Here is a 26,670-nt window from a genome sequence, read left to right as displayed (position 1 = left end):
CTTACCCTGTCAAGAAACTTGATAACTGAGGGACCCTTCTCTTACATGGATAGTTGGCTGTCCCTTTCAAATGACTAATTCAATCTAATTACTTTAAATATTTTCATTACTGTTTACAGCATCCCAAGAACTTTTCCTAATTAGGAAACTCTATTAGAGTTAGCATTGTTTTTAATCACCTAGGAAACTCAAATGAAGAATGACCAGCATCACTCTCTGTCTGCTTTGTAATTAACATGGACACAATCAGCCACTTCTGAAGTTACATCATCAAGGTTAAATGTGACACATTCAGAAGTTAGTTTATACCTTGCAATTGGTCTTCAAATAGTCGGTAATGTTGTAGGTTAGTTTGTATATAACATAGGGGAAGCTAAAATATTAGAATTGATTGGATAGACCCCAGAGACATAAAATTCTGAGAGTGCTTTTAGAAAAAACCTAGAAGAGAATACAAACTAGAGCATAAGTGCATAGAAAGTATTCAATAGTCGCAAACTATTATTTTCTTTGTATTGACCCTGTATGTGCCCATAATTCTCTATCTAATGTATCCTTAAAAGTACTCTCAAACTTCACATCACTTCATTTTTATACTTGTTTGGATTTCCATTCCTTTCCAATGTTATCATTGTTTTTATCCACTTGATGTAATTCTTTTCTCCCTTATTTTGGGGAGACTGACTATCTTAAGCTAAATTTCATATAGTCTTTTGTACTAAGTATCCTATTTCTATCAGATAATTTTTTTCTGGCATAATTTTTTAACTCCATGCCAATTTATTTATTTGATTATTCTAAATATGTTATGTATGCATGCATGTATGTGCACACATGTATATATGTATGTGTTTGGGGCTTTGGGGCTCCACCCAGCAGTGTTCAAAGACTACTCTTAGTTCAGAGCTAAGGATTAATGTTAGATCTCCTGCATTAAAGCATTGGTCCAGCACACTGAGCTATTTATACTTTTAAATCAAATTTTAATGATATCTCTATTGGTTTACTATACATTAAAATTTTTGGAATACAATTTTACACCTCTCAGTATATAGGGTGTTTGCCTTGCATGTGGCAGACACTGCCGACCCAAGTTTGATTCCTCCACCCCTCTTGGAGAGCCCAGCAAGCTACTAAGAGTAACTCTCCCGCAGAGCAAAGCCTGGCAAGCTACCCATGGCATATTTGATATGCCAAACACAGTAACAAGTCTCACAATGTTACTGGGCCTGCTTGAGCAAGTCAATGAGCAATGGGAAGACAGTGAGAGTGACAGTACATACAATCAATATGTAGTGCATAGAAAATGATCTTATTACCCTTATTTCTCACCCCTTCACTTTTCTTTAATCACCACATTTTTTCAGTGTATTTTGTCAACAATAATTTTAAATATCAAATGACAAATTGGAAAAGCAAAGACTGAGTATAACTATTCTTATTAATTAAAGCAAGATAAGACTTTACTGTGAATATCTTTTAATCAGTAGCATCACAATTTTTTCATGATTATTTTAATGAACGTTTTACAGGAGTTCCACATATAAAATTATCTCTGAGTGAACACATTTTATAAAATGTTGGATTGAACCAAGCTAAGCAGTTATTTTTTTCTTCTTGAGAATAAAAATTAATTTCTCTCTTGTTCCACTGTTCATTCTTATATTTTCTGTTCTCTCCCCTTCATCTCTTTATAGGACTTCTTAGTCTTTAATATGTAAATATTTATTGCAAATCTATAAGCATCTCTAAGAATGTCTTGTACATATATTTCCTGAATGTGCTGTATTGACAAAGTTGGGTGACTTAATTAAAATATGTATACACTGAGACTCTTGGGAAAAAGTAGATACATTTCCATTTCAATCTATGAAAATATGTAAATGATCATAAACTAATTTTATTTAAGTAAATGGATTTATATTGAGTATTCTGAATTTTTATTTCTTAGTTTTATTCTGTATTAAGAACGGAGAAGTAAAATAGAAAAATCAAAAACCCAAAATGAATGGGAAAAATGAAAAGTTAACTTTCTAATTCTACATAAAATTCTTTCTATGAGCACTAGTAAATGGATGCAGCGGTTGGTGATTAGATTGTGTGGAGGGAGTGATGGAATGGTTCATGAAGAGAGAAAAGGAAAACTACTCACTAGCAAAGCATTTCTAGGCATGGTCAATGATTCTAGACAAGGAAGGTCAAATTGGTTATAAAATTGTGTACTCGATTGAATGCTTTGTTTTTTTGTTTGCTTGTTTTTTGTTTGTTTGCTTTTGCTTTTTGGGTCACACCCAGCGATGCACAGGGGTTACTCCTGGCTCTGCACTTAGGAATTATTCCTGGAAATGCTCGGGGGACCACATGGGATGCTGGGAATCAAACCCGGGTTGGCCTCGTGCAAGGCAAACACCCTACCTGCTGTGCTATTGCTCCAGCCCCTCAACTGAATGCTTTGTTTCTAGTTTTAGAAATGTTTGAAAATGCAGCAAACAGTGAAAAATCAGAACTAGTTGCTGCCAGTTAAAAAAATAAACCTTCACATTCAAGCACGGTGCTTTGCTACGTTTGATACCAGTATAAAAATTAAGGAGTAGACTTAGTCACCCTCCTAATTATGAGAAAATCAAAGGAAAGTTCTAGAGAGACAGATGGTTGTGGACATAGTGCTATGTCCATGTGTGGTTTGGTCTATTTAAAAGTTAAGTTGTAGCCTGTGATATTGGTAATAACTTCCTGAAATAAATATTTTTGAACCTCAGACATATGAACTTTTATGTATTTCTACTGTTAAAACTTGTAAACAATTACTTCTGTCTCTCCAAAATTCAAGAGAAGAACCGAGATGAGATTTCGTTCTTATACACAGTTGTTATAAGTCTAAAAGTATCTCTTGGTATTTAACCATACATGATCACAATCACTTAATGTCAAGATCCAAATCACGTGATTTTCTTTACCCAGGGAATCCTAAATACATATGGACTTATATATTCAGAGTTTTGAGTATAACACAAAAATTCAAATGGAAATCTATCTACTTTTTCCCAAGAATTCCAATGTACACAAATTTCAATTAAATCACCAAACTTTGTCAGTCTTTAAACAAATATCATAATACAAACTAACAAAAACCTGTAGTAGAATCATGAAAGAAACAAATTTAAGTAATAAAAGATAATTTACACTATACAGCAGATTCTAGAACAACATTATGTCTAATGTCATCCAAAACTGCGTTTTCCTCAACAATATAACAAAACAATTGTGAAAAAAATACTATTACAAGATGACCCTATTGATGAACCTGCATTCATTCCACTGACGATTTGTTTGAAATTGCAGTTTCTGAGGCCTCTCTACAATTTACCACAAGGAATTACCATATTTGAATTTCACTATTTGTTTAAATCTCTTCATTGTTTGAATTGTTTTAATTCCCCTCCCCCAATTCACACACATTTCTGTGACTGGCAATGCAATAAGAGCAATGCTTCTCAGCCTTGAGAATCATTAGAAATAATATATATTTCAGTTTATTTCCAGTTTTGTTTTTAATAAGTCTGGTACAGGGCCTGAGAACTGTTCTTCTAACAAATTTTCAGGAGGTTCTGGTGTTTCTTGTATAAGACCACTTTTTTTTTTGGAGGACTAATGACATAGAACATTGAAAATGTTGTCAGAAACTTGAAATACTAGATGTACATAAAACTGAGTATTATGACTATTTTATTTAGGGTGCACACCCATTGGTGCTCAGGAGACTAATCTGTCTCTGTATTCTGAAGTGACCCCTGACAGTGCATAGGGGACCATGTAGGGATATTTAAACCAAGGTTTACAGTAGGTGAAGCTTCAATAAGGCAAGTGATTTATCTCCTATAATATCTTCCAGGCCCTTACTATGACCCTATTATGATTATTTTTGAACCTCAGACATATTTCCCAGTGTAGGGCAATTAGGTATTATAATTTTCATTTTTAATGAGCAAACAGTTCTAGAGATATCAGAAAGTACATGAGGAGTTGGAATGTAAATGTTGCTATTCTAAATGCTTGTATTAAAAGCTTGTTGCTATTCTATAAAGCTTGTGTACTGTCTGCCAGACATAGGAAAGAGATGCAGTACTTCTATTCGGCTGTCAAATTATCATTCCTTCCTTCGACCTACTCACTGACAGTGAGCGTTGGTGGAGAGGTGATGAAGAAAATCCACTGCAGAAGTAAACCCTAAATTTGCAACAAAACCCTATATCCCCAGGCATTCATTAAAATGGGTGGATTTCATTACTTGTTATCATGTTTTAAAAAATTTTAAAAGCAGAAATGAGCTCTTATAGGAAAAGTCCTGTGAAGCTGATGTGCTTTCTTCGGCTGAGTGGTTGCATTCTGCTCTTGATGAGATTCCTGAAGAAAGGTATTTTGGGAACTGAGCCCACATGTCTATACTATGCACTTTAGAATCATATAGAATTGGCTTTTCAAATAAATAAACTTAAAACTTAAACAGTTTTGGTGATAAATACAAATGCCAGCAGTGTGAATTTTAAAGCAAGTAGACAACTTATGAAGTGTAAACTAAAGGCAAAATAATTCAATTGAGTTTAGGGGATTAAAAAACCCTCTAGTCTTGCCTGAACTAGCCAAATTCAAGACCATCAATCAAACATAATTTCCTAAAGGAATGAAAATAACAGGGGAGTTTTATCTGCATGAATGCTAAAAGAATAATAATAAAAATCCCAACAGAATGACTGCTTATTTTACATTTATATCCAGTTTTCTAATGAGAAAAATCAAGGGGAAATATATCTGAGAGTAAGCAATTCAAGAAACTAAAGTCCACAGACAAAAATAATCAAACAGAAAGTTTTACAAAAGACTAATTGATATTTTATCCCTATCCTTGTTAATCTACAAGAATGTTCAATGTCATTTAGAAAGCATTAGTTAAATTCCTTATGTACTTTTGGGGTAAGGTAGGACAAAACATAATGAGAGAGGAAGAAAGGAAGAACTATAAGCATTCCTGCTAGATGAAAGGGCTTCCTGTTTGATCATGGTTGAAAATCCTGTTTAAGGGAAACTGCCCCTCTGTCCATTGGCTGACAGTCTTTCTTCAGTTAATTCTCAAGACAACAGCAAATCACTAATGGATTGGGTATGGTGCTTTTCATTTCATTAAGGAAAAATAGCTAAAGCCATTACTTGTCCTGATTACTATTCACAGAGATGGTTGGGGCACATGAATGCCTGTCTTCTAGAGGAAATCTGCAAAAGTAATGGCAAAAGCCACTGAGGAACTGATTTCCAAAAAAATGAGGCAAAGATGGATAGGGACAAATGTGCTTGATAGGGACAAGAGGTGTATAGAAGAAGAACCAATGAAAACTGTTAATCTACAAGAATAACAGTTCTACGAGAAAACTGGGGAATGAAGGTGACTCTGGGAATCAATTCCATTCTCAGTATAGCCACAACAAATATAACCAGCTTCAGACCTTTCTATCATCCTCACCTCCTCACCTTCATTTAGGTCAATGAAAACTGGGGAATGAAGGTGACTCTGGGAATCAATTATAATAATATTGAAATCTTTCTGTTCTTTGTGCAAATTTTTTAACTTTAAGAAATTTTTCATATTTATTTCTTGTCTTTTAATCTTTTTAAAACAATATTGGGATCAAATGGAAGGTTTATCTAGCAAGTAAATATTCTTATTTGTGGGTAGCATCTATTTGACAAATACTTATTAACTACCGGATACTGTTGACTAACAGGAAAATGATGTAAAGAGTAGAAAATCTGCTACAAGAGAGTTAATTGACTTTAGAGGGAAAGAATAACAGAAAATGATGATATGGTATACAAAAAAGGAGTGATGAAGACACTCCCAGGGGCTATCAGTATAAGAAAAAAAATAGTTAACTCTGAAATGAGAGAGGAGCAAGAAGAAGAAGAGAGGGTTTCCAAGGAAAAGAACACATCTAGACAATTCCTGCAAAGAAACCAGCATTAGCTAGTTGGGAAATAGAGGAAAGTCATTCTAGAAGTGACTGCTTGCAGTTATCATAGCCACACTTATGCAAAGACCTTGGAGGTTTGGTATGTCCTGAGAACTGAGAATGGTTCATTCCTTGTCTGAACAAGGAAGTACTAAGGAATGAGTCTGAGGAAACAATGGCCCCACAATCATGAAGGGTCTTAGAGCAGAGGTGAGGAGTGAGGATGATAGAAAGGTCTGAATCTGGTTATATTTGTTGTGGCTATACTGAGAATGGAAGAGATGTGTTAATTTTTTAGTCAGCAAGACCTGTCAGAGAGGCATCTATGTAATCTTGTCAATGGAATGACAGTTACCTATAGTGGTAAAAGTCTTAATCTAAATGGCAAGAGTCTTAAATTCTGGGTCCTTTAAAAAATACAGGCATGTTTTAAGTTTAGTTCCACATTTATTTGGAGTTAAAGTCCATATTAAACTCTTCCATTGAGAATGAGTCTTTACTCAAAGCCCTGAATTTCCTAAAATCACCAAGATTCACCAACACAAAGGATAAAGGGAACAGTCCAATTCTCAGTCTTCAAACCTCCAGGGGTCTTTAAAATAAGGTGGAGAGAAAATCTGGAAAAACATGTACAAGTACATACAGTAACAGGTGTAGAATAAGTTATTCTCAGAGGAATTTGATTACTTTCAAAGCAAATTGATATCCAATCTCTCTTTGGATATCAAGAAAAGATTCATAGAAGTGGTAGACCATTAAGATAGGTAAGATTTTATGAGCAAAAACTGCAGTTTTGTTAAGAAAGAAATTGCAGGTGGAAAACTATAGTGAGCACAGGCAAGAAACTTTTTGTACCCAAACATATTCTATGAACAGCTGTGATGAGTGAAAGTACAACCATAGAAATAGATAATAAAAACAACAACAAAATCTGGAGGCTTTGTAAACAAGTGGAAACTTGTATCGTTGTAGGCTTAAGTATATAAGGCTGACAAGTCTTGATATAGCTGTGACTTTTGATTAGAACAATAATAAATTAAAAGTCTCCCTTAATAGTATTTATTTAGTTATAATTCATCTTGCTTCCAAAAAGGATTTGAGGCAGTTTCCAAAGTTTTATGAAGTGCTGCAATATCAAATAAGAATTTGAAAAAAGGCACTGAGGAGAAAAATGATATCAGCAGGGTAATGGGATAAATGCAATTAAAGTTTATCAGAGTTAGTTAGCAATAAATTAAACATTTCACTGTTTGTTACATAAAAATTAAAAAAGAGGCACAACAGAATAAGACAAGTCTGAAGGCAAAAGAGACATTCTTCCATGGTTGTGAAAGGAGCAGATACAGGACAATCAGATGGACAACTTTAAATTAAGAAAAGCAAATTAGTATAGGGTCCTTCTAACATGAGTGGAGGATATTGTGCCAATGCATCTTCAAGAAAAGATGTTTTTCAGAGTGTCAGAAGGGCACCATCACTTGGGTAATACACCTTTTTCAGCTTAATAAAGGGTGATAATTTAGAACAAATAACTGCACTGCATATTACCAGTTTGTTTCTCCCAAAATATAAGGTTTTTCTTAGCCACTGTTCTAAAAGTTATCAGAGGCAGTGACTTTGCAGTTATTATAATTACTTACAAAGACTTGGAATAAATTTTTCTTAGCTTCTGTATTTTAACCATGAGTTGAACTTGGCATTGGATAGTGTCAAATTTAAGAAGCTGAGGAAAATTTAAGAGAACACATCTAGTTCAGCCAAAATAAACCCTTCTCTAGTGCTAAGAAAGATAGACTATTTTTTTTCTAGAATAATTTTAAGCATGCTTTCAAACACTGACCAGTGAGCAAGCATTCTTCAGCTTGAAAGAGTTGAAACAGCCACCTCATAGTAGAAAAACCTCTATAAGTCATACACAGCATTTCTGAAGCACAAGGAGAGCTCAGAAACAAAATACCTGCCTTGAAAGCATTACCTTGTGAGTTTAATCCCCAGTACTTCTGCAGGTGTGCTGAGTACAATCCCAGTGGCATTAACCCTTGGGATCCCTGGTATCCCAAAACAAAGTCTATGAGCTCTGGACCACTGCAAGCAAAATGTATCCAAGCACCACAAGTAAAGAGTGAAAACTACTTAATGAACATATGTGTCTTAATACTGCAACCAAATTCAAAAGAGTTCCCCAAAATACCACAAGCAGCTCTGAACTCAGTTATGGTAGCATTATCAAAAAGGAAGGAAAAGGGGATATATAATAAATACAAATTTTTAGAGCATATATAGTATTTTCTGGCATATATTTGTAACAAGCTTAAAACACTGACATTACAATAGAAGATTTTAGATCAGAGAACTCTTTCTTTATCAATAATCAGAGTTATCTACAAAGGTAACTCCCAATTGTTATATTTCATCTTTGCTGCTAAAGTTTTTTATAAACTGTTAATTTCAAATTTTACTCAGGCTTTAATGGGAATACTAAGTAAAGTCAAGAATCAGTATGGACACTAGGAACAATGCAATGATAAAATGAAAAGATAACAAGGATTCAACTTGAATTGGGAATGATCTGGGCAGGAAATAGCAAAGAATATTGTGTAAATAGAATTTCCATTAAAAAGAAAACTTGGGCTGCAGCGATAGCACAATGGGTAGGACGTTTCGAATCCCAGCATCCCACATGGTCCCCTGAGCACCACCATGAGTAACCCCTGTGCATTGCTGGGTGTAACCCAAAAAAGAAAAACAAAAAGAAAAAAGAAAGAAAGAAAGAAAGAAAGAAAGAAAGAAAGAAAGAAACTTGCAAAATTTGCATGTTGGATAGAGTGAAGTAACAAATCACTGAGGTTTTAATAACAGTTGCTTAAGAGAAAAAAAATGGTCCATATATTTATTTTTACGTCATTTCAAGCTTAAATAAATAGAAAATAATATAGCTATCATCAAAGAAGAAGTTGAATTGAAGCTGCTGTCAAAGCTACTGTCAAACAATTCTAAACTCATAGCTACGTTACTTTTCAAAATATTTTACTAATGAACTGGGGAAATAAAAGGTTGAAGTGCATGTTTTCCATGTATAAGGATCAACCCCAAACATGGTGCCCTAAACACTACTGAAAATGACTGCTAAGCACTGAATGGGGAGTAACTCCTGAATTGGGAGTAACTACTAAGCAAGGCTCCAAAACCAAAATGAACAAACAAATTTCTAATATTTTGTTTGAAAACTCAAAAATTTGTAGAACATGAATTGAGAGAAAAAATTGAGACTTAAATGGTTAATATAAAATCTGAACATTCCTCACCCATGAGTGATGGAAACAAAGGAAAACATCTCAGAAATAGTATTTAGAAATATTGTTTTGCAACTCAGAACATAGGATAGTAAAAGCAAAGCTATTTGTCATTTACAACTAATTATATCAGTGTTTCTCAACCGGGGATCATACAGAATATTCCCCGTGGGACCACAGTTAAAAATTACATAAACGGGAAGAGGGAACAGCAAAGGACTGGGTGAAATTGGTAGAACAGGTGGACCACAGGAAGAAGACAAGCTCCAAATAGGTCCAAGGCCAAATGTCTTCAGACCAGTACCTTGCAAAACAAGGTTGGATAGAAAATATGTAGCAATGATAAAATTATAGTGAGGAAAGTGCGTGTAGAATAGAAAAACTGTACTGTAAGACTATTTGAAAAATGGCAAGAGGCTTCAAAGATAGTATAGTGGATAAGGCACTTGCTTTACACACGGTCAGCTGAGCCAGGTTCAATTCCCAGCATCCCAAATGGTCTCCCAAGCTCTGCTGGAAGTAATCTCTGAGCACCACTGGGTGTGGACCCTCCCCAAAACAAACAAAAATGAATCTAGCTGTAACTGAGAATAGGAAAGATTTGACCCCAAAAGGGGGGGTGAAGGGAGAGAGACAGACGTAAAGAGAGAGAGAGAGAGAGAGAGAGAGAGAGAGAGAGAGAGAGAGAGAAAGAGAGAGAGAGAGGCAGAGGCAGAAAGAGAAACAGAGAGAGAGACAGAGATCAAATTATCAAACTATCAAATTATGGCTTGATAGAGGTGGGTATGAATACTGGAGGGTAGGAAGAGACGAAGATGAAAAAGAAGACATTTGATTTGAAGTAAATTTTTGTGAGAGATCAAGTCAGTCAGGCTGTCTATCTTCACCTAATGGGGAGGCAGCTAATTGCTAAGCAAAATGGCAGGATTTTTTTATTTTTAATTTAAGAAAGTCAAAGAGTCTGAAACAGCTAAGCAGCTAAAGAGTCAGCATACAGTACAAAGGCTGGAATATTTATGTTGCTATGGCCTTAGGGTGATAAACAATCAGCACTGTATATCACTGTCCTCCTGTTGGTTATCAATTTGCTTGAGCAGGCACCAGTAAGTCTCCAATTTGAGACTTGTTGTTACTGTTTTTGGCATATCGAATATACCACGGGTAGCTTGCCAGGCTCTGCCATGTGGGTGGGATACTCTTGGTAGCTTTCTGGGCTCTCCAAGAAAAACGGAGGAATCAAACCTGGGTAGGCCGCATGCAAGACAAACGCTCTACCAGCTGTGCTCTTGCTCCAGGCCAAACAATCAGCAAGTACCTTAAATGCAGTCATGGTAATCTATTCTATTCTGGCAGCATGTTTCCTGCTTAGGTCCATCGTCTAAATTAAGCTAAAGTTGTTTTACCCAGTGGATTGTCATGATCTGGGGGTTTTATTTTATTTTTTAAATTACAAATTCCCACATTTGAAAAGGTGCAATAAACAACTTCAGCAAATTCTGGTAAAAGAGACATGGGGTGCATAGAGTGGTTGGGGTGCTTGTCAAGCACTCTGCCAACCGAGATCTCTTGGCACCCGTTTTGGTCCCCCAATCCCAGTCAGCAGTGATTCCTAAAAGCAGAGTCAGAAGCAAACCATGAGCACTGCTGGGTTGGCCCCCCAAACCAACCAACAAGACAAACAAACAAACAAACAAAACCCAACTACATTAGCAAAAAAAACAATAAAAATTGTTTTACAAGGCAATAGGAAAGCTCATGATTCTAGGAACATTTGCAAGATACTACATCAGACAACAGCTGTTATGATCCCAAGGCTAAAAAGGGAAATAGACACATTTTTTTGTTGTATTTATATACTTTAGATGAACAGTTTGAAAGAAGTATATCGTTCATCTGGAGAGAGATACTTGCGCAGACACCTGAACTTAAGGAGCAATTTATCACTTACTTCTGTAAGGGACACTGGGAAAAATAATGGACAATTACTTCCATTGTGGTGTCTCAAAGAAGCCAGCAATGTTGTTTAAAGGTTGTGTCATATATCACTCTTCTAAGAAAGAATAGGTTAAAACATTACATTTTAACTCTGAGGAAACATTTCTGTGGAGAAATACAATCCTATGGTTCAGGTATTTTGCTTTCTGATAAACTAATTTAATAGGAGTCTAGAGAAATGTTTGCATATCTGTCAGACAGCAGCTTTCCAGTATCAGATGTCTCAAGCATGCCGCTGGCAAGTGCTGAATCATAGTCAATTCATGGTTGGCTTCTCTGACAGCAACCTCAAGTGCCCACTTTAAGCTATTGATTAAAAAGGGAACCATGTGCTTTAAGTACCAGATGTACTGATTCTTGCACATGCAATTAGCTTCTTTTAAAATCTGTTGTCTTGAAAGTGCTTTATTCTTCTGCTGCTTTTCTATAGACATTGTCCTGTTACAGACTACTGAAGCTCTGGGTGACACCGTGTACTGCTGTGGTTTTCACTAAGCCCATTGCCGCCACTCATGGAAAAGTTCTCCCATAAAGAGAGAGCAATGAGGATGCTGCCTTTCCATTTGATATGTGTACTGCATCACTGAGTGGAAGTTCACTCTGCTGTCAACAGACAAGAATCAACCACAAAGCAACAAGAAAAGCAGCTCAGAGAATACAAAAAAGATGCAATTTTACTAGGAAGCTGTTGGGATGAGGTATCCTTGATGTCTTCCTTAAATTTTTAAAAGTTAGCAAGAGGATATTAAACCCAAAATGTGTTGACTTTCCTGGCTAAGAGTCTATTATTAGTGTATAAGTCTAAGTTCCAAATAACCAGTTAGTCATATAAATGGGAGATATACATAAACACATTTAAATATTTAATTATGCAGTATTTGATTTGTTAAGCTATTTAAAATCCCTTCAAACATGCTCTCAAACACTATCTTAATTTTTTCTAACTTTGCTTGCCCTGCCCAACAATCTAATCCAAAATGCTGCTTATTTTTTGAAAAAAAAATATCCAAAAAAAACCTCTATTGCAACAGAGCTCTGTTCTGCTCAGACATTTACAAATTGCCTGTAAATGCCTTCACCTTCTGAAGCAGAACTGGGTCATTATGGACAGCTGTCAAAGCTTAAAATATTTACTATCTCAGCTTAAATTTAAAAAGCTTGTTAGCACACAATATAGGGTTTTATATGTTCTTATCCCAACTATTCCTCTATCCTTTCCAGTTGGGCTAAAATCAGTGATGCTTATATATCAGGAAAGTTATATTTACTTAAATTCCCTTTAGTTATCAGTTACTAGAATAGAGCAATAAAAACTACAGTGCCATAGAAAGTATTTAAAATTCTGGCTTTGTAACTTAGTGAACAATATAAATGTGCCAGCAGGAACATAATAGCTCAGTACGCACTTGCCTATTTGTCAAACAATTGTACAAATATCATGTACAAATTCCCATTCTGAAAACTGCTCTTTTTGTATCTGACATATGCTATATTATGCTGTGGTTTCTAATAATACTGTTCATTGGTGTTAGATCTATGATCTTTGAGGGCAAGCAATGCATCTCTATTCCACACAATCTAGATGTGGTTCCTTTACAGAAATATAAGAGTTTAATGAATACTAGTTGAACAAATGAATAATAAATAGAACAGACTCACTTACCAGAATGTCTTGAGAAGAAAAAAATCAATGAGTACATTTAAACAAATGCAGCTTTGTAGCAAAGAATATGCACATTTTTTTTTTTTGAGTACAGAGAAACTGATTCTCTTCAGTGGCTTATGGGAACACTTGTAACCTTGTGTAGGTCTTTTACAGTAAATACAATTTAATGGTAATTGTTGCTAATTGGAGGTACTAATGAACCTAATTTTTAATTAAGAGATGGAAATCATTTGTAATTAGCTCCTGGTGTCCATGAAAATAAGTGTTTAGAGCTTGGAAATGGTTTTGTTCTTGGAAGTAACTTTCTTTCTCAATTCCCCAAGATATGGGACACTTATAGAAAGTAAGTAGCCCCGTAAAAGAGGTCCCTGTTAAAGACAGGCTTCTGTTGAAATTTGGTTTATTTGCGGGGCCTGTCTTGTATTAAAGTAGCCCATTTAGTTGTTCTTGTAATCATGGTTTTGAGACTATGAAGTTCCTGAGCTGTTGTTTGTCTGTGAAACTGTGTGTTGTTCCTTCTGTTACGAATGAGAGTCTCACTGGGTAAAGTATTTTTAGTGAGGCATTTATTTCATTGAGTTTTTTCACTATATCTCACCACTGTTTTTGGGCTGTGAGGGTTTCATCAGACAAATCGGCTGTGAATCTTAAGAATGCTCTTTTATAGGCAATTTCTTTCTTTGATCTTGCTGCTTTCAGAATTTTGTCTCTATCAAAGGTTTTGATCATTTTTATCAGGATGTGTCTTGGGGTATTTTTATTCTAATTTCTTCTAGCTGGTACCTTTCAGACCTCCTGAATGTGGTAGCATGTTTTCTTCAGCTCTGGGAACGTTGTAGCAATGATGTCTTTGACAGTTTCTTCTTCATCAGGGTTTTCTTCCTGTACCTCTGGGACTCCAATAATTCTTATGTTATTCCTCTTGGCTTCATCACAATCTTCTCTTGCCATCTGTTGCCGGATTGTGAGTCTCTTTTCCATTTTCTGCTCTTTCCTGGAGAGTCACTGGACTTCATCTTCGAGCTCACCAATTCTGTTCTCAGAAGCTGATACTCTGCTGCTGAGACTTTCCACTGAGTTTTTCAAATCGTCTACCAGGTTTTTCAAGTCTGACGTTTCCGTTTGTAATTTTGTTTGCATTTTCTGCATTTCTACCTTCAAATCCTCTTGTCTTTTATTGGCATTGCTTTCCATTGTTTCTTTTAGCTCCCTAAGCATCTTCCATAGCTCCCTTCTAAATTCCATGTCCCTTCTAAATTCCATTCCAAGTTGTTTAGCACCTCATTACTGTTGAGGTATTCTGGGCTAGTCTCTTCAATAAGTAAGCTTGGTGGGCTTTTGCATTGTTTTACCATTTATGACTTGTGTGGTTTAGCCCTTCACGCTCACTGTTACTATTCTTCTTATGATGCAGTATTAATTGAGATAGCCTTAATGAATTATTGGCTAATGTGTTTCTCGTGGTTAAGCTAAGCTAGTAAAAGTTTCAATTAGAAGGGTAATTTATGGTTCTTATCAGATCAAAGTGGATTAAAGACCTCAATATCAGACATGAATCCATAAGGTACATAGAGGAAAATGTAGGCAGAACTCTTCACAGCATTGAATCTAAAATCTTTAAGGATGAAGCAGCACTGACCATGCAAGTGGAGGCAAACATAAACAAATGGGACTACATCAACCTAAGAAGTTTCTGCACTTCAAAAGAAACAGTGACCAAAATACAGAAAGAGCCCACAGAATGGGAAAGAATATTTACCCAATACCCATCTGATAAGGGATTAATATCCAGGATATATAAGACACTAGTACAATTGTACAAAAAAAAAAAACCTCCATCCCCATCAAAAAATGGGCAGAAGAAATGAACAGAAGTTTCCTCAAAAAAGAAATGCAGACGGCCAAACGACACATGAAAAAATGCTCCACATCACTAGCCATCAGGGAGATGCAAATCAAAACAACAATGAGAGATCATCTCACACCACAGGGACTGGCACACATTCAAAAGAACAAAAGCAACCAGTGCTGGCGTGGATGTGGGGGAAAGGGGACACTCTTTTCACTGTTGGTGGGAATGTTCTCTAGTCCAGCCTTTCGGAAAACAATATGGACAGTCCTTCAAAACTTAGAAATTGAGTTTCATATAACCCTGCAATACCACTTCTGGGAATACATTTTGAGGATGCAAAAAAGCACAGTAGAAATGACATCTGTACCTATATGTTCATTGCAGCACTATTCACAATAGCCAAAATCTGGAAACAATCCAAGTGCCCTAGAACAGATGACTGGTTAAAGAAACTTTGGAACATCTACACAATGGAATATTATGCAGCTGTTAGGAGCGATGAAGTCATGAAAATTGCTTATAAATGGATAGACCTGGAGAGTATCATGCTAAGTGAAATGAGTTAGAAAGACAGGGATAGGCAAAGAAAGACTGCAGTCATTTCTGGAGTATAAAACAACATAACATGAGGCTGACACCTAAGGATATTAGATACACAGGACAGGTAGATTGCTACATAGCTAGAAGCCTGCCTCATGAGAAAAAGGGGAGAAGGAAGCTGGAATAGAGAAGGGATCACTAAGAAAATGATGGCTTGAGGAACTGGTCGGGATGGGAGATGAGTGCTGAAAGTAGATAAAGAACCAAACATGATAACCTCTCAGTGTCTGTGTTGCAAACCACAATGCCCCAAAGCAGAGAGAGAGTATACGGAATATTGTCTGCCATGGAGACAGGGGGAGGATGGGAAAGGGGGGTATACCAGGGATATTGGTGGTAGGGAATGTGCACTGGTGGAGGGATGGGTGTTTCATCATTGTGTGATTGTAACCCAAACATGAAAGTTTCTAACTATCTCACGATGATTCAATAAAATTTAAAAAAATCACAAAAAAAGAATTGTGCTGGATAAGGCATAAAGGAAACTTTGACATGGAGAATTGACACCAGTAACATAAATCAGATTTTTGTTTCCCAAACTTAAGGCAGGTGTCACTTTCTTTTGGGGTGTCACCACTATTGTCTAAGTTCTACTCTTTCTGAATTATTATTAAATTTAATTTGAGGGACTTGGTACTCAGTCCAGTTGTGGCATCCAGTTGTGGTCAGACATTGTTCATGACTTTGTACTCAAAAGTGACCGTTGGTGGTACTCTGAGGACTTTATGTGATGCTAGAGATTAAATGGAAGTCAGCTAGCTGCATACAAGACAAGAACCCTGTACTATCTATTTGATAACTGAATAATTTCTATTTTACTCATTATTCTAATATATTTATTGATTTTGTCATTTACAATGCTATTAGTTATTTCTCATGCAAATAATTCCAACATCATACCTCTCACCCTTCCCTCTCCTAAGGACCCTAATACCCCTCCTTCTCAATGACCCCCTTCACCTCATGAAACTCCTAAAATTTATATGGAACCATAAAATTGCCCAAATAGACAAAGTAATCCTAGGACAACAAAAGAAGATGGGAGGTTTTACATTTCCCATCTTTGAATTACATGACAAATCTATGATAATCAAAACTATATTGTACTGAACTAAAGATACACCAACAGAACAGAATTGAGAGTCCTGAGGAAGGCATCCATATTTTTGGTAAGGAATTAGAACTGTACCTCATATTATTGACAAAAGTAAACTCAAAGCAGATTACAATCTCAAGATTAGGCTAGAATCCATAAAATGCATTGAAGAAAACATCAGCAGAAATCTCCAGGAAATTGACTGTTGAGGCTAAATTATTTTTAAAATAAAGTCTCTGTTAACAAGTGTTTATCCTAGACATTTCCTGTGAAAAGTGTCTCTCAAATTATGTTTGATAAACTTACTGCTGCTCAAATTCACACTGATATAAACTATAGTAACTAAGGTAAAAATCAAACATCTTGGTTTCTGTACTACTGAATTAAGAATCACAGGAACACACAAATTGTACTCAGAGAAGCACTGACCAGACATGCAGTTCTATTTTAATTATGAATGTATTTTAAATGTTTGGGAAAAATTATTCTTTAAAATTCTGAAAGTCTTCAGTGTCTTTGCAACAAGTCCCAGAAGTAGTGTACTATGGTTATTGCCTATATTTGGGACATTTTTCTTGATTCTAAGGCCAAAGTTATTTATAGTAAAATCCAAATAAATGAAAGAAAGCAAACTCAGACATTACAAAATATTCATGTCTGACATCACTTCTCAGAACATTTTCTTTCTTGTCCTCTATAAGCACCACTTGCTCCTAGTACCTGGACTTTGATGAGAAATGATTCATTAATCAAAATTATAAGTCCAAGAACAATCACTTTCTGAGCATTTTTGTGTTTCCCTAGAATTCTAGTTTAAATCTTTCCTGATTTTTCTCATTCTATATTTTTCACTCTTCTCTATCTAGCTACACTGGAATATAGTTTAGTTACTCAATCACTTTCTTACCAACATTGTCAGCATATATTGCCCTATTTCCACTCCACTCAGTAAAATCTTAGCCCTGAGTGGAACCATCAGTTTGCCTTTCTTGACACTACTGTGGAAAACCTTACAATTTCACAGATTGGTGTCATAAAATTCCTTGCTTAGAACTTCCAATGAATCTCTTGTACTGCCCCTCCAACATTCTATGTTCTGATATTTGGATTTCTTTTTAATTACTAGGAAGAAAACATATGACTACAAGTATAGATTTGGAGTTTCTACTTGGTTTCATAAACATGAACCACCTGAAAGTTCTGGAACAAGGAAATTACTTGGTCAACACAGTACTTTAAAAATCTAGTAGTTCTGCGTTCTTAAAAATAAACAAAGCAGGTTGAAGAGATAGTACAGTAGGCAGGGTGTTTGCCTTGCCTACATCTGACTGGATTCAATCTCTGACACTCTATGTGGCCCCCTCAGCCCTGCCAAAAATGATCCCTAAACAGATCCAGAAGCAAGACCAGAGCACCAATGGCTATGACACAAAGTAAATAAAAACAAACAAAAAAATTACTTGCTATCATTCCTTTTCCTCTATTTCTTAATTGAAAGAATTTATATATAACTTGTCCTTAAATCTGATATTCCCAGAGTGGTTGGTTCCCCACTCTTAACTACCTGGTGAACTCTTATTCATCACTCCCAATTTAATTTATAATTTACTACTTCCAAAGTTTTCTGATCTTTTCACATTCTGGATTTTAGTATTTGATACTTTGTATATTTCAGGTTTATAAATACCACAGCAACAACATTAAATGAGATGATGATGAATTGACAAAAGGTGCATTTTTCATCTTTTTATCCTCAGTAGTTGTATGTGATATTCAAAAAAATGCACAATGAGTGACTGATAGAGTTAATGCATTAAATTCAGGTTATATCTCTATAAATACTGATTTTAAATCTTAAAATATAACACATGATGGCATTTGGTTGGATTTTATATTGGTAAATCATTATTAGCTATTTAAGTTATCCAATGTGACCATAACCATATTGAGAGATATGGAAATGAGCTATTTTAATATCTTTACCAATTTCATTTTTTTGAGGTGATAATAAGTTGGGCAAAGGATATTTTCTTTTTTCCAAAATCAAGTTATGTCCACCAAATAATTAACAAAGATTTTATGAAGAAAAATATATTTTCACTTAGACATAGAGCAAAGAAGGTAACATAGTCTAAATTTTAAAATGCCAAACTATCTATCCAATTTTATAAAAAAAAACTGCAAAGAATCACCAAATTGTTTTTTACCTATCACTAAATATTATTCTTTTCCATTGTACTCCAATACCAGAAACTTACCTTTTTTTTTTAATCTAATGGTTGTACATCAGTGTATTTAAACCATTCTATTGTTTGTATTTATTTCTTGAGTTCCTGTTTTTATTTGTTTATTTAGTTATTGGCACATACTCCTTGCTATATGTTCAGAGATCATTCCTGGTGGATCTTGAGGAGCCATATAGGTTGTGGGGTGTTGGGGATCAACCCAGGTCAGCTACATGCAAGGCAAACATCCAGCTCTCAGTATCATCTCTCCAGGTCCCTCTGTTTACTATTTTTATGAACATCTAGAACTGCTATTATCTCATTAGGGGCCAAAGCGATAGCATAGTGGGTAGGGGGTATTCAGCTGACCCGGGTTCGATTCCTTCACCCCTTCCGTAGAGCCCCGCATGTTACCGAGAGTACTCCCACTGGACAAAGCCTGGCAAGATACTTGTGACATATTTGATATGCCAAAAACAGTAACAACAAGTCTCACAATGGAGATGTTACTGGTGCCCGCTTGAGCAAATAGATGAACAACAGAAAGACAGTGCTACAGTGCTATAGAACTGCTAGATTTGGTTCTTCAAGCACTACTTTGACCAATAATTTCTGTATTCCAGAATTTTAGGTGGCCTATGTCTATAAAATCAGTTGGGAACTCCAAGACTGAATTTACTGAACTTGCGGTCATTTGTTTTCCATTTATTGGTTTATAAAAAACTGATGTATAGTAAATGTTTTTGATATCATGATTGATTTTTTTCATTGTGTATTTATTTATATAAAGTAAATTTAGGACACCTAGCTGAAAGGAAATTTAAGATTGTGTCATTCATGATTAATATTGGTGAATTATCTAGAGAAGATACCTCTTGTTAAGGATTTCAAATATATTAAACAAAGTATATTCTAAGGGTTTCTATATTCAAAATGTAATTGATATGTTAACATAATATAGATCTTCCATTTGGGGTTAATATAATGGTAATATGTAGAGATCCTCAAGAGGACAACTTGGTTTCACAACTTGAAAAAACTGGTTTAATGTTTCTCATTAAATTTCTCATTAAACTTCAGCCATGAGCATAATTAAAGAGATCCATAAGACAAGACAAATGATTCCTCTTCAGATACTGGACCAAGCAAGTAGAGTGGTGAAAACCAACATGGTCTCTGCTTGAAAACAACTTTTAGTTGCTGACCCAACTGTCCTGTAGCCTTATCTACATTACTGTGATCTTATCTCCAGCTCTGCTTCTCTAGTGCCCTTTTGGTTCAGTTTTTATGCTCTCATCTGACATAAATGCAGACAAAAGAGTGCAAAACTCTTCAGGCTACCAGTATTTTATTTATTTGTAGGTATTCAAATATCTACAGAAAATGAAAATAGTGCCCAATTTCCTGTTTGTAAGGTACCAAAATTCAAAACTAAAGTGAGAGCACAAGTACTATGCAGTTCAAGATAAAAATTCACCATTTCACATTTATATTCAGTATTGTAAACTGCACCACCAAATTTTACAAAACAAATCATATTGCTAATTAAAATTCTCACATATTCTCAAATTAAACTCTGCCATGTTGTTTTACAGGGGGACATTAGTAACTTCTCTTTCAATATCCGAAACAATGATTTTTAGAATAAATTTGAAGTTTTGATTCATTCAACGAACAATTATATTGAGCACTTACTATGTGTCAGATACTATCTTTGTTTCTGACCAAGCAAAATGGGATGATTTTCTAATTCAGAAGAATTCTGGTCTCTAAAGCAGTGGTTCTCAAACTATTTTTTATTCATTTGTACCATCAGAATTACCATACTTCTACTTCCCAGAAATTCTGGTGAATCTTTCTAACACTGAGATTCACTGATACATGGAGCATAGGTTTTATGCTCTGTGTATCATTCACATTGAAAGTATGTGAGATTTTACTTTTTGTCTCAAAAACAACATATTTATTTTCCAAACATAAAGCAGGAGATATTAAATATACTCTTTTTGAGAACTAGATCTGCTACTTCCCCATCCCAAAATAGAAATTCAAATTCCCCATACCTCGTCCTGTTGAGAATCACTGCTTTAAAGAGTTATGGAGAAAAACAGGCAATCTTCATCTCTCCCCTTCAATCAAGTCTTAAAGGAATTAGAATTTTCCTACCTGACACAACAGCTGGTGGAGTATCATAATCCTGTCTTGGGACTGAATCTTTGAATGAAAAGAGCATGAGAAAGAATGCAATGAAGTACAAAAGAAAATAAAATAGAATCTTAGCTCTAAAACTTGGAAGTGCCCATTAAATGTCATTTGGTTATCTAAGCCCTAGGTCTTTCAACAGGTAAGGCACAAATGCCTCTAGTTAACACTTGACACAATGGTCCCAATTACCACCACAATCTTCATGTTGTTAGGCCCCACTTAACTTTCTAGAACAGTATTTTCTGTCCCAGAACATTATCATCTTTCTCTGTCATAATTTTGGTCCCTTCCCTAGTGGAATTAATGTGAAATTATTCCCCTTTCAGGCTGACACAAAAGTTCTATAAAGTAGCCTACATAGAACGGACCTAGAACATAAATATGAGACAAAGTCCTAGAGAACAAAAAAAAATCAAAAAAAAATTACAGAGATAAATGAAAAAATTGTGTGTCCCCATAGTACATGGAAGTTAACACATTTTGAAGCTGGAGTTTCGTTATTAATCACTTAGCTCTGGTTCTGATCCAGGTTGTGTCAATGAAGGCCAAAAATCTTCGTTTGCTCAAATTGTGAGAGCAGAGAACAATGGAACTAAGACTATTTGACAGATGAAGGTTGTTGTTTTCCAAGTGTCACAACTTTGGAGGTGGGAAATGATAGAGAAAAGTTTTTTAAATTACATGTCATTTATTTAAAAATTGGGGCTTATGTGAAACAAAAAATCAAAAAACATTTTAAAAGCTGATGAATTCTTGAGTAAAATACAATTTAATCTGGACTCTTAAAAAGTAGAACATGGCTTATGACCTGAAGCCCCTCTTCTATAAAAAGAGTAAATTCTTATCTAGCTCCAATTCTACTTAGAGGGGTAAAGTCCAAAAGGAACCAGATGTTGTTGACATTTGAAAAATCTATCAAACATTTAGATTTTTTTTTGGTGATACTCATTTTATTTCTTTGAACTTGATTCCATTTTAAAAAATCAAGCTTTAATTTTCTACCTGTTTGATAAATTAATTTGGATAACCACAGATTTCTCCATTTCATCTCTTTGCAACAACAGAACAATGCTAGTTGCTCATGAATAAATGACATGTAAGAAGACAGATACAAACTTGACCAGTGCATGCCATTTTGGCAAAAGCAAACATTGATCAAAGATTCAAATGTAAATAAATCTTAAGCATGATTTGTTTCTTGCAACAGGTAAGTAAACTACTGAGTTGATTATAATTCCAAATCTAGAACAGGAGATTCATGTATAAAGGGTCTTTAAATGCATTATCAATAATGGTAACAATTCCTAGTACTTTTTAAAAGTTGCAACTACGCATTACTACAAACAACAACAACCAAAAATTCCCTTGATTTTAGAACTGTTCCACTAGTCATTTTCCAAAAATATATTAATAACACTTAAAAATAAAATAAATCATGTCCACTATTGAATGCTTAGAGGATAGAAAAGTATAATGTCTGCAAAAGAAACTATCTTTAATCCCATAACCAGGAAAACACACTAGTTTTACAATTCTTGCAATATTATTTCAAATATTTCATCACTGATGCTATGTTCAACATGTGCAAATTTATATACTGTTCCTTGATGTAATGTTAACTCTTTTCCTAATTATATTAAATTCATGTTACAACTTCAATGTATATTATAGAATTATAGATTATGGCTTACTTAATCATTCTTCAATAGAATTATAACATGAACACGAGCAAACATTTCTGGAGGTATAAAGCTTTTTCCTATCATTTAAAATATTCTCATAGATGAGTTTCTCAAAAATTTTAATGGCTTTTAAGTTATAGAAAATATAGAGTTTTTGAAAAGTGTTTACTGCCATATTACTTCTGACACGTTTACAAACATAGGTTATTATTATCATACCACCAGTGATAAGGAATATTTCCCTATAACTTCATCAACAATGCATTTTATTTTGACAACTTTATGGAATATATTAATATGTGCATGTGTCTGTCTACCTCACTACAATTATACTTTATAATTTATTTGATCCTTTTTATATGTTTTTGGCATTCTAGTCCCTCTTTAATTAACTATATGATAATATTTCATTTGAACACAAAATTTATACTTGAATATACTAAAGTTTAAAGTACTAAAGTATAAATATACATATTTATATATAAACCATTTTATAATAGTAGTTTTTAACTTAATGAATATTTGTTTATTTATATCATTACCTTTAAGGTTCTTTTATTCTACACTAACTACACACAATTTTTAAACATTTAAAAAACTAATTTTCTTTTTATCTGTATTCTATTTCTTATTTTGTCCATTTTAAATAAATTAATACATTTTTCTGCACAAATATTTAAGGATATATACCATTATTTGTGAATTTTTGTTGTTTCCATTTTATGTTCTGCATTGCTTTTTCAAAACCTTATATTCATACCTCATAATAAGGAACAAAGTAATCTCTAAGCAAGATGAGAATTCAAGAATTTCACATGAGATAATCAGAACCATAAAGTAATTAGGGAAGAATACATGACTGACAACACTAAAGAACTATGGTGAACAAATGAAATACAATTACAAGATTATCTTTGTGAGTGGCTATGGTTACACCATGGAAATCTAATGATGTCACAAATCACCAGTGGTTTGGACAACACAAACAGAATTGCAGATAAGGAGCCTGCAGAACAGAAATATTTTATTCCTTTCAGCAAATTCTGGTGACATTGTAAGCCACTGTTGACCACCAACTAAACAAATGAAAAGGAGATAAGAAACTTGTAAAACAAGATTGTCTTGTGATTTGGAGATTCTCACAACAGTAAAATCCTTAGTGGTTTCTGTTAATGCTTACAAAAAAGTGGTAAGAAATTTTTGGTAGCAGCTTTAATCTTACTGAGGGAATCTTGTAACAAAAATAAATAAATAATAAATAAACAATAGCAAAGAGACTCGAAAATTCTTTAAGGTCAGCAGAGCCCTGGAAGAAAACAGGCATGCTGCTTGCATTGAATTCATTTATTAAAGGCTACAAGAATCAATCCAATCGAAAAATAGGTGGAGAATTGAACAATAAATATGAGAGAAGAAAAAAAATAGCAAAAAGTTAATTAAACTACAGGACATCCATTTCAAAATTCGAGGTTATGTGAGAACAAGTGTAGCTAATATGATGAAAATGAAAAAGAAGCTTTGCTTCAATAGACTTCCCCTTTGCCCAGGACTTTTAAAAAGGAAAACAGGACAGGATCTGTGGTCTCCAGTCCTGTCTAAAAAAATAAAAAAATTCTAGCCTAGGTCCATGTTCATCACTGCCTTTGAGTCATTAACCGGATCTCTTTTAGCTATGCTCTTGGGATATGTTTGTAAAACTGAGATTTCTAACTTGATTGGTCACTTCTTATACTTCTCTTGAACTTTGTTTTGGGGCCACACCCCAGCAGTTCCAGGGCTTATTTCTGGATTAGTGCTCAGGGATCAGTCCTGGCGGTCTAAAGGGACCAGATGGGATGTCTGGGATTGAATCCCAGTTGGCCTTGTGCAAGGCAAATACCCTACCCGCTGTATGTTGTTTGGGTCCCACTTTTTGTACTATTTATTTATTTTCAGAATTTCAGTGAACTCAAATGTTTGAAAGTTTCTGAAAAGTTACAAGTAGGAGAGAGATGTGCTCAAGTAATTTTGATTTGCCAGCCCTGGCAACATGATAAAAAATGAACTGAAACACATTGACACTGAAAGAAAAAACGAGAAGTTAGAAGAACATCAGTTACCCAAATGTGGTCTAGGGTGGAGATTCTTGAAATGGGGAGAATGGGAAATACATGACAAATGTCTAATGACACAAATTTAGTATAACATGAAGAGCATTTCGTACTGTGAGAGGAGAGTCTAGACTGAGTCAAATGATGTCACGAATCACCAGTGATTTGAAAAACACAGACAGAATTGCATATAAGGAACCTGCAGAATACAGTCATGGAATTAGCCTGAAAGGAAATTAGGAACTGGATCATACATGGGAATGGGAGTTCAGTAAGAAGTGGAAACTCATCAGATTAGTTTGGATCATGCTGACTTTGAGATGTTTGAGGGATATGTTTGTGACTTTTATATTAAGTAATTAGATAAATGAATGTAGAACTCTAAGATGAGGTCAGTATTGTGAATTCTGAATTAGGAAAACTCTCTTAGCATTTTAAACCGCAAAAGTGGAGGAGAGTGCTTAAGGAAATCATGGATGAATGCAAACTTAAAAAATAAAAAAAGGAAATCCTGGTTTAGCAGAAGATGAAAGGAAAGAAGCAATTGCCAGAGAGATTGGAGAACCTGGCAAATGTTGGGGAGTAATCACAAAGATTCCTTAGGACAAATGGGGTCCGATATTAAATTGTATAGAAATTTCCCATTAAAATCTGAATACTTTTCTTATCTTGAGAAACTGGATGTTGAGGCAATCATGGATCTATAGATGCTCTACCTAGATGGACTTGAGTCATGCCTGACCTCCTTAAATAAGGAGACTCTGATCCAGATAGCCAAAGGCACGGCTTGTTCCAATTGTCCATCCAATATTCAGATATAGATTTTTCTAACACTATTGCATTAAAAACATAATCTCCAATATTATGAATGCTTAGATTATTAGACCTACAAAATTTTACATATAGAACAAATGCTGGCAAGCAACCAAAGTAGAATAAATTTCATGACATATTTCTAGGATTTGTTTTCTTGAACTTAGTCAATATCATTCATTAGCATGAACTTGCCAGTCTCAGTGGAATTTGGGATCTATAGCCTTATAAAAGTATGTTAGGAACTAAGGAAGTGGAAACTTAAAGGGAAGTGTTAAGTCACATGACACAGGACAATGATTTGAACCATGAACTTGATAGTGACTTACGTCCTTTCTGGCAACCTGAACTAAATTTCCATTAGCGGTTCCAATGGTATGGGAGCTATATTCTATCAGATATTATATATATACACATATGTATATATATCTTTCATTAACACTCACAAAAACCTTGAATATAAATACTGTCATCACACTTTGTAAAAAGGAAATAAAACCTGAAGAAGTTAAATAATCTTATATATGCATAGCTAATAAAGGGCAAAGGCTTTGTACCCAAATTGGATTCCAATGCCCACTTTTCTAACATGAGGTTGCAATCAGTAATGAAGAAGTATGTTGAAAAGATGCAGTAAGTGCAGAAATTGGATAGAAAGAATTAAACTCAATTGTATAACAGTCACTCCAAATGCTAATAAAAATTTCAAATAAAGTAAAATCAATGATAATCCATCAAAGTATAAAAGTGATTATTTAAGAAAAATATAATATTCTGGTCACCATTATATTACTGATATTTTGCTTAATAAATCAACAAAATCATAGTTTTCTCTCTGCCTTTTGCATAAAAAATTAATGAAAATCTAAACATCTGAAGAACATCCATTTACATCAAACTTGCAATCTATCTGAAAGATTATTTGATACAGATATAAAGGAGGATGTTTTTAAAATGTTAAAAAAAAAAGTAGAGGAAAAACTGATGTTAAAAATAAAAGCACATTGCTTAAATGTTTTGCTTTCTATAAGAGAATTATCATTATTGAATAATTTGGCTATTACCAGTTGAGTGAAAATTTTTGTGTAAATGTATTTTTGTTGAAAATGCTCAAATTTTAGATACTATGACAATAATTATAATCAAAATAT

The 26,670-nt window shown here is 34.5% G+C and overlaps 1 protein-coding gene across 8 annotated transcripts in view; it reads right to left on the bottom strand.

Moving 5' to 3' along the window:
• RBMS3 (RNA binding motif single stranded interacting protein 3) overlaps positions 1-26,670 on the bottom strand; it is an 834,518-nt gene that overhangs the window by 36,002 nt on the left and 771,846 nt on the right. For 6 of the 8 annotated variants that reach the window (XM_056129462.1, XM_056129468.1, XM_056129464.1 and 3 more), the window contains one exon: positions 20,896-20,943. The exons of the other annotated variants lie outside the window; for them this stretch is intronic. In XM_056129462.1, coding sequence (XP_055985437.1) covers positions 20,896-20,943 — 48 coding nt within the window. The remainder of the gene's footprint in view (positions 1-20,895; positions 20,944-26,670) is intronic. 8 annotated transcript variants of the gene reach the window in all.

Source organism: Sorex fumeus, unplaced genomic scaffold, assembly GCF_029834395.1.
Source record: "Sorex fumeus unplaced genomic scaffold, SorFum_2.1 ptg000072l, whole genome shotgun sequence".
Lineage (NCBI taxonomy): Eukaryota > Metazoa > Chordata > Mammalia > Eulipotyphla > Soricidae > Sorex > Sorex fumeus.
Note: the sequence above shows the minus strand (reverse complement) of the source record. Positions and strands in the feature narration are given on the sequence as shown.